Source organism: Abramis brama, assembly GCF_963993115.1.
Source record: "Abramis brama genome assembly, chromosome: 11".
Taxonomy (NCBI): Eukaryota; Metazoa; Chordata; class Actinopteri; order Cypriniformes; family Leuciscidae; genus Abramis; species Abramis brama.
Window position 1 is genome coordinate 12148784 of NC_139973.1, and position 17858 is coordinate 12166641.

The 17858-nt window shown below is 39.3% G+C and overlaps 1 protein-coding gene across 1 annotated transcript in view; it reads left to right on the forward strand.

The window, feature by feature from the left end:
- Positions 1-17858, forward strand: part of gabrg3 (gamma-aminobutyric acid type A receptor subunit gamma3) — a gene marked incomplete at its 3' end in the record, with an annotated part of 124336 nt that overhangs the window by 91985 nt on the left and 14493 nt on the right. Inside the window, exon 5 of the mRNA XM_084128016.1 lies at positions 9515-9597. Within this exon, the coding sequence (XP_083984142.1) occupies positions 9515-9597 (83 nt within the window). The remainder of the gene's footprint in view (positions 1-9514; positions 9598-17858) is intronic.

The following is a 17858-nucleotide window of genomic DNA, read 5'->3' on the forward strand; positions in this document are numbered from 1 at the left end:
ATATTGCAATACATTACTGCAATAGTATTATTATGAAGAACAAATACCATAAAATGGCATATCTGAGACCATAAAAGTTTTTTCTTTCTCCTCTTTTTCTAAATGTGTTTATATTTTTTTAATAAAGCACCAGAGAGATAATGTGCTAACACCACTGTAGACATTACTAATGAGAGCAGTAATGTGAATTACAGTTTATGCCTCTGGCACTTCTCTTTATAAATACATATGTATCATCGGCAGACTGGGGTGCACATGAGAAAGCATCATTTGCTTATAGCAAACTAACACTGTTGAGAATGTAAGCAAATGGTTAACAGATTTTCTTCAGCAGCGAAGTATTATCCCAGTGCCGGCTAGAGCCCAAAGCTGCTAGTTAACAACATCAAGTTACAAAATGCATAAAATCTTTTTCTCGCTTGAATTGCAGTGTCAAGTTGGAATTTCAACTTTGATTTGAAGAGAAAATCGGAAATGTGAAAAATGTGGGTCTGTCACATGAAACTTGTCTACTATTGTCTCTTCATAAGTCTAAAACTACTGCTGCAGTTTTCCAAATATAGTCAGATGACTGGGTGTCCAGTGTCCACTGAAGCCGACTCTGCCCTAGTTATTCACACACACTACATTGCTTGTCATGTCCTTTTCAAGCTGTCCCATCAGGAAAGCTCACCCCTATGAGAACAACAGCAAGATCAAAACCTTGTCTGCTTAGGTACAATCATAATTTAAAGGCCATGTGTTCAAATAAATATACTGAAAGAAAGTTGACACAATGAAGCACTTTCACAAGAGTGAGAGTCAAATCTGATATTCAGTACAAAACCATGAATGCATGTGTATTGTAGTTAGCCTGCATCAATTACAAAGAAGTCCATATTTAGTAAAATTACACTATCATTCAAAAGTTTTGGTAGGTAAGTTTTGTTTTTTTAAATCACTAATGCTCACCAAGGCTGCATTTATTTGGTCAAAAATACAGTAGAAACAATAATATTGTAAAATATTGTTACAATTTACTATAACTTTTTTCTATTTAAATGTATTTTAAAATGTCATTTATTCCAGTAATTAATTCTCAGTGGCCTTTACTTTAGTCTTCAGTGTCACATGATCCTTCAAATATCATTCTAATATGCTGATTTGATGTCCAAGTAACAAAAACAGTTGTTCAATATTTCTGTGGATGCTGTGGATAGATATTTTTTATAGAAAGTTAAAAAGATCATCTTTTATTTGAAATTGAATCTTTTTATGATTTCTTGATGAATATAAGTACTAATTTCTTTCTTTTTTTTTCTTTTTTTTTAAAGTCATACTGACTCAAAACTTTTGAACATTAGTGTACATTTCAGAAGAGGTTTTGCCAGTTAGTATGTTTATTTTCCTTTCCAGTGCTGTTTTAGGAAATGTCAGCATTCTTGGAATGCCTCTTGTCCAAGAGAAACAAATGTAACTGTTAAAGAAAGCTATAACTCTGACTTGTTTTATTGCATTATTCACCTTATGCGTAAACATGTTAATAAATCTTTTTATATAGCTTTCCAGACCTATGCTAAATACCGTATACTTTCAGATTATCAAGTACTACTGAAGGTGAAGTTAAAACAACAACATACAAACACAGAACAAACAGTGCTCTTTTAGTGGCAGAGAAGTATTTTAGAAAAACAGCTCCCTGGTTAATGCATCTCTGGCAGGGCGATGGCCTATTCCGGTATCTCTCAGCAGCCTGAAGACCACAGCGTCTATTTGGACCAGTGGACATTTCACAGGCCAGTGGAGAGACTACATCATGCCGTCTCCAGTGTTCCGTGAAATATTTCCTTGGCAACAGGAGAAACAACGTTGATGCTGAGGGGCAAATTCTACGGATAAAGCCAATCTGGAACAAAGGCTAACTAGATGCTCCCATATGGAGCTCATGATCGATATTCAGTGACACAGCAGACATGCAGCAGTGGTATTTAGGAGGAGTGTGAAGAGAAAAGGGTAGTGCAGACTACAAAATGTCACTCTCTATTTTAATTGCAGTCATCGGAGCTTTGAAGTAAACAATGCTGGATTTTGTGAGTGCTGTAAGCTTTCTGATCTGCGACGCACAGAGCTTAATGGCACGGATTCAGGTCTGAGCTGAGAAATGCGAAATTTGATTTGCCATACTTCTCCATAATGCTTAATATGTGCTGTCGGGCCGTTTGTTTACCAATATGGCAATTTACCATGATGTCTTCTTTGTCACATTTGCAAAGGCTAAGGTTGTAACTGTAAGCCAATTATCCACTGGCTATGTTACCCGCTGAAGCAAGGGATTGTGTTTAAATAGCCAACGGAGCACTGTGTGTCTGCTTGTCTATTCATTTCATATGCTCAAGAAACTATCTACCAATTTTTCTTGCAGGAGTTGGAATTTACCTATAATCTACTTGATGTGTATTTATCATATTACCGTTTACAGACTTCAGAATAAGGGGCAGGCACATTTAGTGTCTCAACCCGTGAAACAATAACTAGCTGGAGAGACTCTACACTGTAAACAATTGCTGTAAAAAAAAAAAAAAAAAAACGGCCAAATTTTGACAGTAACTTTTTTCAAGAAAGTAGCCTACAGGAAAATACTGCGAAATAACAGCGCTCAAAGTCGACACTCAGAGGCTGTGTTCCAAATTACACCCTATACCCTCATTCACTATTCCCTACATTAGTTCACTAATATAGTCCACTTGACTGAGTGAATTTCTTAGTTATTTTAATTAAATTCCATTTAAACGCCATTCTGCTCATAGACAGTGCTCCAGCGTTTCAACACAGACCCGCCCTCACTCGTGAGCGAGCTGTCAATCATAGTGCGGCGCGGTCATTGTTGATACGCTGGAGCACTGTCTATGAGCAGAATGGCGTCTAAGCGATTGTGGTGTTCTGTTCTTGGGTGTAATAAGGAACACAGCAGTCATTCTAAATCCTAACCGCTGAAGACGCAGTGGCTGAGTTTGTTTTCGAAGGGAATATTCCCCACGATCAATGTCAATGCTTTCATGTTTGCGCAAATCATTTCACACACCAGACTGCTTTACAAACGAGGTCAATATAAAGCTGGTTTTGCTAAGAAGCTGCTCCTGAAAAAAGAATCGGTACCAACTATTCGTGTTCCTGCTGCACCTCCAGAAGAAGAAGTGAGTGTAACGTTTTATTAACCTTTATATTAATATTTATATTAATCTTTGCAAATCGCTTGCTGCACGCTTCACGATGAATGCGGCTGTTTACACTCAGGGTACATTACGGCATGTTTTCTATATACGACGTTCTCAATATAATTCATAATCCCACATTTATAATGAACAACACGTTATGGTTATTGTGTTATTGTGTTACGATATACGCACAGAACAGAGGGGCGGGGTGAGCAAAGCTCATTATCATTTAAAGACACATGCACTTAAACGTCGTGCAGAAAACAGAGCTGTTTTTGACCAGGTAAAATTAGTGTTTTCTTACAATACTAATGAGAATTTTTAATTAAAGTATATTACAAACTTTTAATTTAGACCCTAAAGAATCATATTAGCTTGTACAAAAATGGCATTATATGACCCCTTTAAGGTTGAGTCACTGTAGTCACTTGGACTATTTTAATGATGTCTTTACTAACTTTTCTGGGCCGGCAGATGTAATTACATAGCAGCCTATGAAGGAGTGAGCCAGCTCTCAGATTTCATCAAAAATATCTTAATTTGTGTTCCGAAGATGAACGAAAGTCTTGCAACACGAGGGTGAGTAATTACTGACAGAATTTTCATTTTTGGGTGAACTAACCCTTTAAGCTGTATTAAAACAACACATTTTTGATAAGGGATCAGACACAAGATGAGATTGGTGATGCAAACATTATGTGATGACATCATAATCAGCAATACCTGATCTAATTTTTGTTGGCTTTGTTTCTGCCACAACAAATGTGTCTTAAAAACACAGTTACAGCAGCCAAAGAAAAACTAATGTTAAAGTCAAGGGTCAAGAGCTCAACTAAAGTAAACACTGATCTCCATAATGGTAACGTCAAAATAAACAAAACAACATCTCTGTTAATTCTCAATAGGAAGTTCTGTAGACGAATGAAAAAATAAATAAAGTCAATCTGGTTAGTAATAAGTGACGCTGGTAATGCTATTTTTCTCCTCTGCTGAGATCTTCAGACATGTAATGTCTTCTGTGGCTGAAGTCAGTTGTAGTTCTTGTGTTTTTTTTTTTTTCTGTTCTTGTTGTTCCTCTGTCCTTCAGTGATTCTGCTTGTTAACATCAGATGTTCATCACTAATGCTCAATAATTAGTTAATTAATCACTGAATTATATAATTAACTTCAACACTGCTTCAGTGTTACTCCAACATTCTGTTGTGTGGACAGACAAGTATTCATTTAAAACAGAAAATTTTGCAGTGTGGTTAAAAGGGTTAAATGTGTCAAATTTAAAAAAACCGAGTGAAGTGCATTTTTGTCACGATGTGGTTTTGTGTCCTGTCATGTTTAGTGGTTCCCTGTCTGTCTATTAGTCATCCCAGGTGTTTCCTATTTACCACGCCCCCTTGTTATCTTGTCTAGCTCGTTTGTCCCTGATTATTTAAACCCTGTGTTTCAGCCTTGTCTTGGTGAGTTCTTGTATGTCTTACAGTTCGCTGTAGCACGTTAACGTTGATGTTGGTTGTTCCTGTTCTTGTATCCTGTTCCTGAGTCCCGAGTCCTGTATCCAGTCTAATTTGTATAGTTTGTGGTCTGTTAAATAAAGTGTGTGCTGCATTTGGATCCTGCCTCATCTCTGCCTCAACCGCACCTCGTAACAGAAGAACTCACCACATTGTGATCCAGCAGCCATGCCTTTCTGGAGTCCAGACGTCCAGATTCTCCGTCTCCGTCAAGAGAATCGCACCATAGAGGAGTATGTTGCAGACTTCGTTGAACTGGCACATCTCGCACAAATGAGCACAGTGTGCTTGATGATCTTCTTCCGCGGGGGATTATCGGAACCACTCGGGTCTCTGATGCCTGATCCTGATCCTCACGGTACTTTGGAGCAGTATATTGACATTGCCCTGCAACTGAGTGGTTCAGTTTTTACTGTGGGTAAGGTGGACGAGGAGCCCCGTGACTCCACAGTATTCACCAAACCAGTGTCTAGTCTCGTCACGTCTGCCGATCCAGAGACTGTTCACGTCGCTTCAGCTGATCCAGAGACTGTTCACGTCGCTTCTGCTGATCCAGAGACTGTTCACGTCGCTTCTGCTGATCCAGAGACTGTTCACGTCGCTTCTGCTGATCCAGAGACTGTTCACGTCGCTTCTGCTGATCTAGAGACTGTTCACGTCACTTCTGCCGATCCAGAGCTTCACGCCAGTCCAGCCGAGCCTGCACTTCACGCCAGCTCAGAGTCTCCTTCGCCGCTGGTCCTGCCCAGCTCAGAGCCCTCTTCGCCGCTGGTCCTGCCCAGCTCAGAGCCCTCTTCGCCGCTGGTCCTGCCCAGCTCAGAGCCCTCTTCGCCGCTGGTCCTGCCCAGCTCAGAGCCCTCTTCGCCGCTGGTCCTGCCCAGCTCAGAGCCCTCTTCGCCGCTGGTCCTGCCCAGCTCAGAGCCCTCTTCGTTGCTGGTCCTGCCCAGCTCAGAGCCCTCTTCGCCGCTGGTCCTGCCCAGCTCAGAGCCCTCTTCGCCGCTGGTCCTGCCCAGCTCAGAGCCCTCTTCGCCGCTGGTCCTGCCCAGCTCAGAGCCCTCTTCGCCGCTGGTCCTGCCCAGCTCAGAGCCCTCTTCGCCGCTGGTCCTGCCCAGCTCAGAGCCCTCTTCGCCGCTGGTCCTGCCCAGCTCAGAGCCCTCTTCGCCGCTGGTCCTGCCCAGCTCAGAGCCCTCTTCGCCGCTGGTCCTGCCCAGCTCAGAGCCCTCTTCGTCGCTGGTCCTGCCCAGCTCAGAGCCCTCTTCGCCGCTGGTCCTGCCCAGCTCAGAGCCCTCTTCGCCGCTGGTCCTGCCCAGCTCAGAGCCCTCTTCGCCGCTGGTCCTGCCCAGCTCAAAGCCCTCTTCGCCGCTGGTCCTGCCCAGCTCAAAGCCCTCTTCATCGCTGGTGCAGGACTCTTTACCGGGGAGCCTCCCCAAGAAAATTTTGGGGGGGGGCAATACACCTCCGGACCAGCCCGATCCGCCAGGACTGCCAGAGGGGTGGTCTCCTGTTCCGCCCTGGCCGCCTGAAGGGTCGTCTCCACCGTGGCCGCCTGAAGGGTCGTCTCCGCCGTGGCCGCCTGAAGGGTCGTCTCCGCCGTGGCCGCCTGAAGGGTCGTCTCCACCCTGGCCGCCTGAAGGGTCGTCTCCGCCGTGGCCGCCTGAAGGGTCGTCTCCGCCGTGGCCGCCAGAAGGGTCGTCTCCGCCGTGGCCGCCAGAAGGGTCGTCTCCGCCATGGCCGTCTCCTCAGCCAGCACCGCCCTGGCCGCCTGCACAGCCTGCTCCGCCCGCTCCGCCCTGGTCTCCTGCTCCGCTCCGCCCTGGTCGCCCTCGCTCCACGGCCCAGGTCCGCCTTGCCTGTGTCCTGGTTCTGGTTCCCAGTACGGGCCTGACCCTCCGTTCCCTCCCCCAAGACCGCCTCCGCTTCACCGCCCTCCTGAACTTTTTGTTGTTGTTTTTATGGGCGTCAGGAGCCGCCCATAGGGGGGGGGCTATGTCACGATGTGGTTTTGTGTCCTGTCATGTTTAGTGGTTCCCTGTCTGTCTATTAGTCATCCCAGGTGTTTCCTATTTACCACGCCCCCTTGTTATCTTGTCTAGCTCGTTTGTCCCTGATTATTTAAACCCTGTGTTTCAGCCTTGTCTTGGTGAGTTCTTGTATGTCTTACAGTTCGCTGTAGCACGTTAACGTTGATGTTGGTTGTTCCTGTTCTTGTATCCTGTTCCTGAGTCCCGAGTCCTGTATCCAGTCTAATTTGTATAGTTTGTGGTCTGTTAAATAAAGTGTGTGCTGCATTTGGATCCTGCCTCATCTCTGCCTCAACCGCACCTCGTAACAATTTTAATCGGTAATCAACTGTAAATTTATTTACGGCATAAAACTGTAGAAAAACAGCAATTTACTGGCAACCACAGCTGCCAGTAGATTACCGTAAAATCAAGGAAAAACAGTAATATACTGTAAAATGTTACCCTGGAAATCCAGAGTTCTCGCGAGAGCACAAGTTGAATTTGCTCAGCGAGTTTACTCTGGCAGCGAGTTTACTCTGCTGTCGAGTAATGATGCTCATTAAATATGCCCTTGTATCCGAGCTGCACCAATCACATCGGGTTATCTGATATAGGCGGGCCAGAGGCGAGCTAAACAGATGATGACAATGCTGTGATGTCGAAGTCATTAGTAAACATTGCAAGATGGCTATGGATGAACACCAGTTGTTTGAAACGGCTTTGGCCGCTACAATGAACGAGTTAGACTTGGCTTTTTATCTAAAAGAGGAACAGAAGACAGCGCTCGAATCGTTCCTTTGCTAGAAGGACGTTTTTGTTGTTTTGCCGACCAGATACGGCAAGAGTCTAATCTACCAGTTAGCTCCACTGGTAGCTAAGCGTATGGGGCTTGTTGTGATTGGTCGTAGTGTTATCCAATTACATGCAGTGAGATTTTCAAATGCATGCTTGGTGCCACCCCTCGAGCTGGCCGATTTTCATTAGTCGATGCCAGACCATTAATCTTTCAGATTTAGGTCTGGATTTCCAGGCTACTAAAATGTAACAGTCAGATTTACTAAACGAAAGAAGTTAATTTCACTGAAATATTAGTTCATAGAAAAAAGTTATGCGAAGTCAATAACTGATAAGGAGAGTAAATATTAAACTGAAGTGTTTTATGTGTTTTTGCACAAGATGATATAGGAGAGATCTGTTAGTTTAATTAATTAGTTTTGTGGGTCACCATTGTGCTGGAGAGTAGAGTCTGTGCTTCAGTCAAAGATGAGCAGAGAAATACTGATGTTATGCTGTCTGTTGCTTTTTTTAAAAGCAGTAACTGTGTAGTTGCTGATGCAGTGACAATCTCCTTGCTTAGTACATTAGCACATACATGCGTGCTATTATTCGCTAAATACAAACTGCAAAGATTTTAGTTAAAGTCATGTTTTTAATGAATTCACTATTACACATTAGGTGTTTGCAGTTTTATATTAAGAGATATTCATTTTCAGTGGACTCAAATGAAGTTCACAGTACTATCAGTATAAATACTAGTTTTTAAACTCGGAACTGTTTGAAGCAATCGGTTTCCCAAATTATATGAGTTACCTTTCATGGTATTTTTATGGTAACATACTGTAAAAAAGGAGATTTAATTAACGGTAAAGGGCTGTAAATTAACAGTACATTGCTGGCAACCACAGCTGCCAGTAGATTACCATTATTTTACAGCGCAGTTTTTTACAGTAAAATTACATTTTCTCTATTCACAGTACCACTGTTATTATAACTGTTTTTATTTTATTATTATTATCCATTCATTTTTTTCTTAAAATAATGAATTTTCTCTTGCATATAGCAAATTCCATCTTTGTTTTCTGTAACTGGTATTCTTCCAATGAGATGTTGTTTTAGTATAAGTATGTTTAGTATTATTATATTTCTTATCTCATGTCTATTTTCTTTGTTTTATTTAACTACTAAATAACTTTTTGAAATGTCATGTCAAAACTGATTGGCTGACACTAGCCGATTCAAAAGCAGGCTCACTAACAGACAGGGAAAAATATTCCAAATAAGATAATTTCACACTTTTATGAGTCCTCAAAAAATAATTAAAAATAATAACAATTTACATGTTTCTTATTTCATCAGAATACTGTACATGTCAATTTATATTTTTATTACCAAATGGTGTAGTTACAGTATCTACCAGAATGAGTTTACTTGGCAATGCTAACTATAGCCAAAATACAAGTAACAGAATGACTCCATAGATATACAAATGTCAAGGATAGGGAATAATTATATTTCTGTGTCATATGATTAACAGTGTCATCCTTATTCATGCTATATGGTTAATAAGCATGCAGTCAACACAGCTGTGGTTCATTATATTCTTCCTGTGGGATATAATAATTAAAACTTTAAATCCTACACTAATGTAGGAAGCAGATGCTTCAAACGTCAGTGATTTCACCTGAGCGTCACTTGCTGGGATGTCGGAGAATTAAAAAGAATTAAACCTGTTTCCGAGTAGACATCTGTCAAACAAGCTTATTCAAACTGCCAATTTCTCATCCTAAAAATTGAAAGTGAACCAAGTGTCCCTCATGAGAACAACAGCTGATATACTATAACAAAATGTCATGAATCAAAATGGAATCATCCGCTCCTTTTTTGTTTGCTTAAGTAAAATAGGATTTAGTTATTTCACTTACAGCAAATGCCATGGCCATGTCTCTTTTATTGTGCACTGCCCTTCTGCTTTATGTTGTGCTTTATATTCTTTTGCATTGTAAATGTATGTTCCTTCTTCTCTTCATAGATTGACCATAAACGCAGAATGCCAGCTTCAACTGCATAACTTTCCTATGGATGAGCACTCCTGCCCACTCATCTTCTCCAGCTGTGAGTATCTCTTCCTTTTAGTCTCCTCAGATTCACAACTTTAGATTTCCATTTCTTTTCTCCTTTGGTTGTGAATGTTTTGGTTTGTTATTTGTTCTTTGTACAAGACAACCTTGCACATTCAAGCTTCACTAGCTACAACAATATCAATATGCCTTTTGAAATGCTTCATTTGAAGCATATCAGTACAGTGTTGCCAGGGCTGGGGGGGCATGTGTTCAAGTGAGTAAAAGGGAACCCATCTTCTAATTAATTATAAAAAAATAAAGTTACATATTGTTGATAATCTTTTAATTAATTACACTATTTAACACTATACACTATAAAAGTGTTTTAACAGTGGTTTAATTTCACAACGGTGATAAACAGTGCCGAAGTTTACGGCAAACACGGTCGTTACCTGGCTGTCACCAATGAAGGCAGGTCCTGAAGACGCCGGTTACATTGGTGCCGTGACCCTGATGGGGACCCCGTGAGGTTTAGGAGATGAGTTTAAAAGAGGTCAGCTAGTGAGAGCTGTGTGGGTAAACCTCACTCCCCTGATCTCAAGAGGTGCATTAGTGACAGACGCTAGATGCTGTGGTCTTCAGTGTCCTTGTTAGCACACCCACCTCCCATGTGCTGGTTCGAATCCTGCTCAAAGCGTGGCGAGTAGAATCAGACGGGTTACAGGTGCATATAGGCTACTTCCATCTTTTTGAATCATGGTCGAAGCATTTATCACTCAGTTGCCTTTTATGCTGTAAATGTTCAGTTTAGAAGAACAATATGCCCTGGAATGTCTTTGAAATATTCACATATCTTCACAAACAAGCGAGAAATGTTCTGAAAAGCCACTATAGGATTCGATTATATTACTTTTCTCTCATAACAACAACACCAATAAAATTATCATCCTATTGTTTGATTAATAGCAGTTAAACCAGTCTTGCCACAAAAGCAATTCAAACTCTATTTGGCAATATTTCACCTGTGAAAGGGGCATTTATATTGGAGTCACAACAGCAAATAAAATTACTGTTTAATTTTAAAGGTGCAAAAGGAAGGAAATTGTCAATGAAAAACTAAATTATGACTGTTTTGGCATAAAAGAAAATTCATTATATTTGGACTTCAGGGGAAAAAAAATGGAGGAAAATGTACGATATGGCCCCTTTAACTGAGAAAGACAATCAGAAGTGATATTTAGCCTGTAAAATCGGATTTTATGGATAATATTGCAAGAGCACATTTCTGATGGTAGACATGGTATTGCTGCTGGGAATGTGTCACAGCTGATTAGGATTTCATGCTTTATGATGTAATGTTTCATTTTTGCTCTCCATATATTCTCTTATATAGAAACTAGGCCATGGATTTCATTGCATGTATGCACCAAGGGCACAGATAGGCTGGTAATTACTCTGCATGTCCGATGGGCTCTTGAAAGCTGGCTTCATTAGTAGGGTGTCATGAATGACATTACTCAAGGGTGATTGGTAATGGGTGATGCATCTGTGGTGTTAAGAGTCCAGACAAAGAAGGACATCGGTAAATTGGAAAAGTTTGTGTCCCTGAGTAATATGATTTCTCACCTCTGTTTCTACCCCCTAATACACACATCAAGGCTCTCTGCTCTTCTCGAAAAAATTTTTTTTCTTAGTCATTTGTGGAGCCATGCTCAGAATGACATACCGAACCAACATCCATTTACAGAAAACTATGTGTTACATCATGCCCATTTTCAGCAGTATCTAAAATATTAGAGATCGTGTGGAAAGCACTAACCAAAGATGTTCTTTCACAAATGAAAGTTTTATTTAGAAAGACACTTTATAATGAATGTTTAATGGTTGAGACAGGGAGTTGAATTCAAATATAATTTTAACAAATTAGCAGATAATTATTGATAGTCGACTTTATACTATATGGCATGAAAACATTTGTGTGAGTTTACTTATTGCTGATAATTAGTTTTGATTTGATTTGAGGGTTGCTCTTTCATTGCCATGGAAACTTTTGATCTCAGTCTTTTAGTTCTTTTGGCAAATAGTTTGTGACATTGTTGATATCTCTTCCTTACCAGGAGGTACTAAAGCAGGTTCCAGGGGTGTTTAGGAATTTTTTGATTTTGCCATGCATGTAAAATTTATAAAGGGGATAATAAATGCTTAATCTGTTGAGAGCCCAATTTTTTGTTTTAAATGTATTTATTTATTTATTTATTTATTTTTATCATGATTATCTCATGACACATATATCTAGATATTTCTGCAACAGCTTTTTTGTCTCACTCAAAAGGAATAATAAAAAATGTTAATAATGGTCATTGTAGTTATGCTAATAATAATGTTAATATGCAGTATAATACAAGTTCAAAGAAACACATTTTTGCTTTGGTGTCGATGAAGAGGTACTTGATTCTTACTGATGGGGCTATGAGGTATACCAAAAATGTCTGCTCTATTGACAACAATTGATATATGAATGGTATTAAATAAGTTTATACTTTAAACAAGAAAAATATCTGCCAATTGGGTAAGAAAAATAAATGTAATTCTAAAGGAAAACTCTTCTTACCTCATTGACTGATATTTTTTCACCTTTTAAGCATAAATTCACCACATTTTGAAAAAATTTGAAAATAAGAATTAATACAAAATGTCACCATGAGGATAGTAATAAAGACATTTTGTGTGCGTTCGTGCATGTGTGTGTGTGTGTGTGTACTGGTTTAACCTACATAATGAGGACCCACCAAAGTCCTTATTTGTTGTGTGTATTCAGGTTTTAGGCTAAATTATGAGGACATGCCGATGTCCTTGTAATTCAAAATGCTAAATAAACATACTAAATGATTTTGTTACAGTTTTTCTCATTCGATTTGACACATTTCTTCGAATGAATGTAGTTGCTCTCAGAACAATTAACACAGCGCACTAAGCACACTCTTATGTTGACGAAAGTTGAATATTCACTGCATAATGAAGCACTGCTGTTTAATGCATTTATTAAAAGTGAATGCTATCATCAAAACTACAGGTGTGTTCTCTATTTTTTTAATAACATATTCAGCTATAGACGCACAAAAACACTAATGAAAATACATGTTTATTGTAAAGTTTTTCAATGAGGGGTTTTGTTATAATAATAATAATAATAATGTTTTATTTATATAGCGCCTTTCCAGGGCTCAAGGATGCTTAACTAAACTTATACAAGTTTTTCCTTCTGCCCCGAAAATTACATACACAAACATGCAGCAAATGTTTACTGTTGTACAGTACTGCAATCACTGAACTTTATTGATCACGCCTCTAATTTACATCTGGCCAGAGAATTTCATCTACATCACAAAATATATTCTTTTCATACATTATGGGAGGGAAAAAATCGTTGTGAATGTTGAATACATGGTTCTTCTGCCTCAACATCTCCACTGGGCTCTTCCATTTTGGTTGGTGGTATTGATTACCAATGACATGCTCTTATTCCGTTGAAAAAAAAACATGCAGGGTCATCCTCAGTGTTCTTGAACTTCAGTTCTGAATTTTTTTTTGAGAAATTTACAGAACTTGCTACTTTAAGGCTTTCTCAAAACTACAAATCAGCAATCATCGTATAGTACAATACTCTTAAATATAGATGTGAAATGCCGTAGTAACACTTTGGATCTGTTTGCTTCTCTCAAGAAGCCATGATTTATTACATGGTCAATTAGGGTGAATATCATTACATTTGAAAGTCTGTACCTTCTACTGTACATCTTTTCACTCCTCTTCCATCCTGCTTTCTTTTCATTTATTCTTACAATTTCTTATTCTTTCCACTACACCAATGTCCTCTACTTGACCTATCTCTTCACCCTCTCCTTTTCCCCTTTCTACTCTTTCTATGCCCTCTCCTTTTTCTATGCACTCTCTCCTCTCTTTCTACCTGTTCCACTCTTCCTCTCCTCCTCAACTCTCTCCACCACTTTCCACTCTTCCACCTTTCTTTTCCCCTTCTCATGCTTATTCTCATTCTATTTTTTATTTTATTTTAGTTGTATAACAATGTTTGTTACTTTTTAAAATAGATTTTATAGTTAATGCAATTGTGATATCTGTGTAAACAATTAGAAAGATTGCATGTCTTGTGATGTGAGTATACTATTAATCAAGAAGATACTAGTTTGGGGCCAAATGAAATCATTCCATGTGCAATTGAGAATATGAAAAATGACAGTTTTCTGTGATGGTAGGGTTAGGGGCTATAAAACGTCATTAGCTCAGTATAAAAACCATTAAACTTATGAAATGTCCTTATAATGATACAGTAGGTGTACCATCAGGGGAAACAAACAGATGGTTAGCTTTTATATAGAAATAAAAAAAATATTTGAATGCTCCTTGACAATTTTGCATTCACAGGTGATTTGGCAAACTTGAATGACTTGGCATTTGTGGAGTGTCTGTGTTCAGAAACTCACCCTTTTCAACTGTCTTTCATGCTTCTGCAGGGGAATCTTCATTTCTGACAGAGATCATTCAATATAACATGATTTAATTCTCATGGTTTGAAGATGTTTGAAGATGGCTTCATTAGTGGTATTACAATGGGAATATCCTTGGCACTTCACCTTATCACGTATTGCCACTCCCAGATTGCTCCGGGAATTGCTTCAGTGTAGGTATGAATTTAGATCACTGAGGGAATCACCTGCCTGATGCTGTGAATCACAATCGCTGTGTGAGTTTGAATTGGGCCGAAATGCCGATGTAGAGATGTCAGGACAGCATTGTATGTAGCTCATAAGAGATGTTGTAGACCCCTACCCTCTCCTCACCGTCCAGGGATGCATCATTATGACATCATTTATGCCTTGCAAACCATCTGTCTTCTCTGTTTTGCCTCCGCACACTGCTGTCTTTGGCACTGGTCCCTAAGATGCAGAAGTTGTGGTCCTCCTGTGTTGGACAATATGCTTAAACCAAATGTGTTACATTTTCCTGATCTATAATATCAGATTTATTTTTTGCACTGAAACGTTTGGATCCAGCAAAACTTGGACATCAGGGGACAAATATTTGCCATGAACTTGAAATAAATGTCATGATCAATTGCCCTTTAAATATCAGGGGATAATAAAATGCAACAGTTATTAGTAATTTCCAATAGAGTCTGTGTCATTCTGAATTATTATTATTTTTTTCATTTGCCTGACAACATCATAGTAGATATGGATTTTTTTTTTTTTTTTTTTAATGTTTTTTATGATGGTCAGTTGAGCATGACATTAAGGCAGGAACCAAGAGGATGGTATATGTCTAATTATTTGCGAAGATCTGTAGTGTTCCCCTTTAACTCAACATGTTTGCTAAAGTGGGACACTTAACTGTTCAGATGAATTATGATAGTTAATCATCAGACTTTTATGAGCTACCATGAATCATGTTATACAATGGTTGGATATTCCTCATAACTTAATTGTAGCTGCACTATAGCAATGATATTACAAATGGTAGTGTAAGTGTTCTTCTGATTGTAGCTGGTTTTACATGACCATGCTAGTCGTTTATGGTCTTTTTCATGGTTCAATATTGGATCAGAATAACTTCCACTTGATTGGGCTGAGATTTACTTGGTAGACCTTAATCAAGCTGGTTAGGACTAATAGACCGCCAGTAAAAACATTCCATTTTCCAGATCTTATTTGGCAAAACTTCACTGAAGAAATTTGTATTTTGTGCGTGTGTGGCGGCAGCAGAAGAAGCAGTAGTCCATTTCAATTCCAGCAGACATTTTCTATATAAATATAAAACCACTATCCCACTTTTGCTGATCACCTGTCCCACTTTGCACAATCAGTCCTGTTTATTTGACTGCTGTAGTACATGTTTACACTTCCTCTGATGGATACATAATGAAATTTTGTAGTATGATGTGATGTTACTACTTGAGGTGTCAGGATGGAGATCAGGAATCAGGTATTATATGATGAAGTAATTCATTTGAGGCTTCTTGAGAGGATGTGAGTAATGTTTCTTTTTTTGGTATTTTTAGGGATAATTTTAATTCTCTTTGTCTAATAGCCAGACCTTCTCCATAGGGCCTCTAAAACACAGTAAAGGTCCGAGTGTTCACTGTTGAGGAAAGAGCCATATTAAGCAATCCCTCAAGCTTCAGGACCCCCTTTTCTTCCTCTAAGCTACTTTCTTCCATTTCCCTGCTGCATTTGGCATTTGTTTTTGAGAAACAGGCGCAGGGTTTCCAAGCCTTGCATTTTGAATTCAATTGATATGCAAATGAAGGTTAATGCCCATCAGGCAGGACCTTGCAGACCTTTTCATGTTAGCGGCCACTAGAAGCGAATATACTTGGACTGAAATGCCTCCCCTGTATCAGTCACAGAGAAAACGGTCCCCCATCTGCACCCAAGAGGAGCAGTTTGCCAGAAAGATTATTTTAATATTTCACACCTCGCTGCCCAGCACAGCAGCTTGTCCTCTAAAGCATATTTAACAGACTCAAACATACAGTGCTATAGTCTCTGTGTGCATAAACAAACAGACAAATGAAACGCTCCCCAGCCAGTGTGTCTGTACCTGCCCTGCAGGGAACGAGGAGCTTTCAGGTGTTTAACAGACCTGACACCAGGCATCAGGTTTGTCCGCTCTGGTCCGGTTGAAACAAGAATCGAGAGCAGTGGGCACTTTTCTACCCGTGTTTATCACCTGCCTCCTGGCTATGACCTTTCACTATTTAAAAGTGACATTATTTTTTTCTTGTCTTTTATTTCATCAGACAGTGAAGTGAGGCCGGAAAAAGGATGCAGGCTCTTAACTGGTAGACTAAAAAAAACACACACACACATACATTTTAGACATTTAAAAGTCTTCATATGCTACACCAACATGAAAGTCATATAGCTTTTCTGTGTGCATGTGCGTGTGTGTGTGTGTGTGTGTGTGTATGTGTGTGTACAGGTTTATATTACATTGTGGGGACCGAATGTCTCCACAAAGATAGTAAAACCTTAGATCACCTACATTGTGCGGACCAGCCAGCCATACTAAATAATGGTTTTTTTTTTTGTTTGTTTAAAATGTAAAAATGCAGAAAGTTTTCTGTGATGGGTAGGTTTAGAGGTAGGGAAGACAATAGTGTCGTTATTCAAGACAATAGTGTCATTATTTAGAAAAATATGGCATCTGCAATTGCACATTGCACATTGCATCACAGCAAAGTATGATTTGTGTTGTAGTGGAAGAATAAAGAATTCAAATGGAACAAATATGTACACACTTTCCATACTATAATGGTCACTACAAAGGCACATTATTCAGATAAAGCAATACCTGGTTGTGTCCATGCATCATGCATAAAATCCATCAAGACATATGACCTAAATACCGTTTGGAGACCTGTTGAAAAGTCATTGGTCATGAAACTCTACACAGTCTGTAATGAAGATAGATGGATTGTTCAGACTGATTTAAAAGGTGGGAAAGTGCTGCGTGTGCTTGCAATTCCTGCAAAAAAACACCTTTTGTGGCCCTAACCGATGGGATCTGCTTTTCCTGCCGCACAGAATCACCTTGGTGCCATTAACTCATCGAATTGCTTTGGCTTCCCTTCATGGATTCGCTTGGAGGGGAAGACATAACCATTTCCATCAAAGCCTTTTTACTCTGCATATAGAGGCAGTTATGAATGCTCTGATGGCACTTCCACTCAGACATGCCCGATCATTTATTGGTCATTTTCAAAGGATGGTCAAAAACAGATCTAGACAGATGTAGGGGTTATTAACGGAGAATATTCCAGAGAATAATTTGCTCACATTAATGTTCGCAGTAATGTGTAAGAATGAAGAAGCGACAGGTTACACGAAATGATGAAGAGATTTGGAAATTATAGGAAGTGACTAACCAGTATGCAAAAATGCAGTTCACAAGATAATAATAATTTCTAAAATCAAATTGACTGGCAGCTTTTTTAGCAGCTTTTGCTTCTGCTGTGCAACACATAAAGCATAATAAACCTTGTGTCTTTTATTAGGAAATTTAATAGGAATTCTTCTATTAATTTGTTTTATGTTCTCTCCACTCTTATCGTCTGCAACATATTGTGGTTACATCTCTATATTTTCAAATGTTGTAATAATGTCAACTTCAAAACATCTTTTCTCATTCAGTTTAATGATCCCTCAAGTCATTCATGGAATCAAATCACTGTCATAATCCAAACTTAAAAGGTCTGTGAAATTAGAGGACCTTCCCATTATCTTTACTTACACA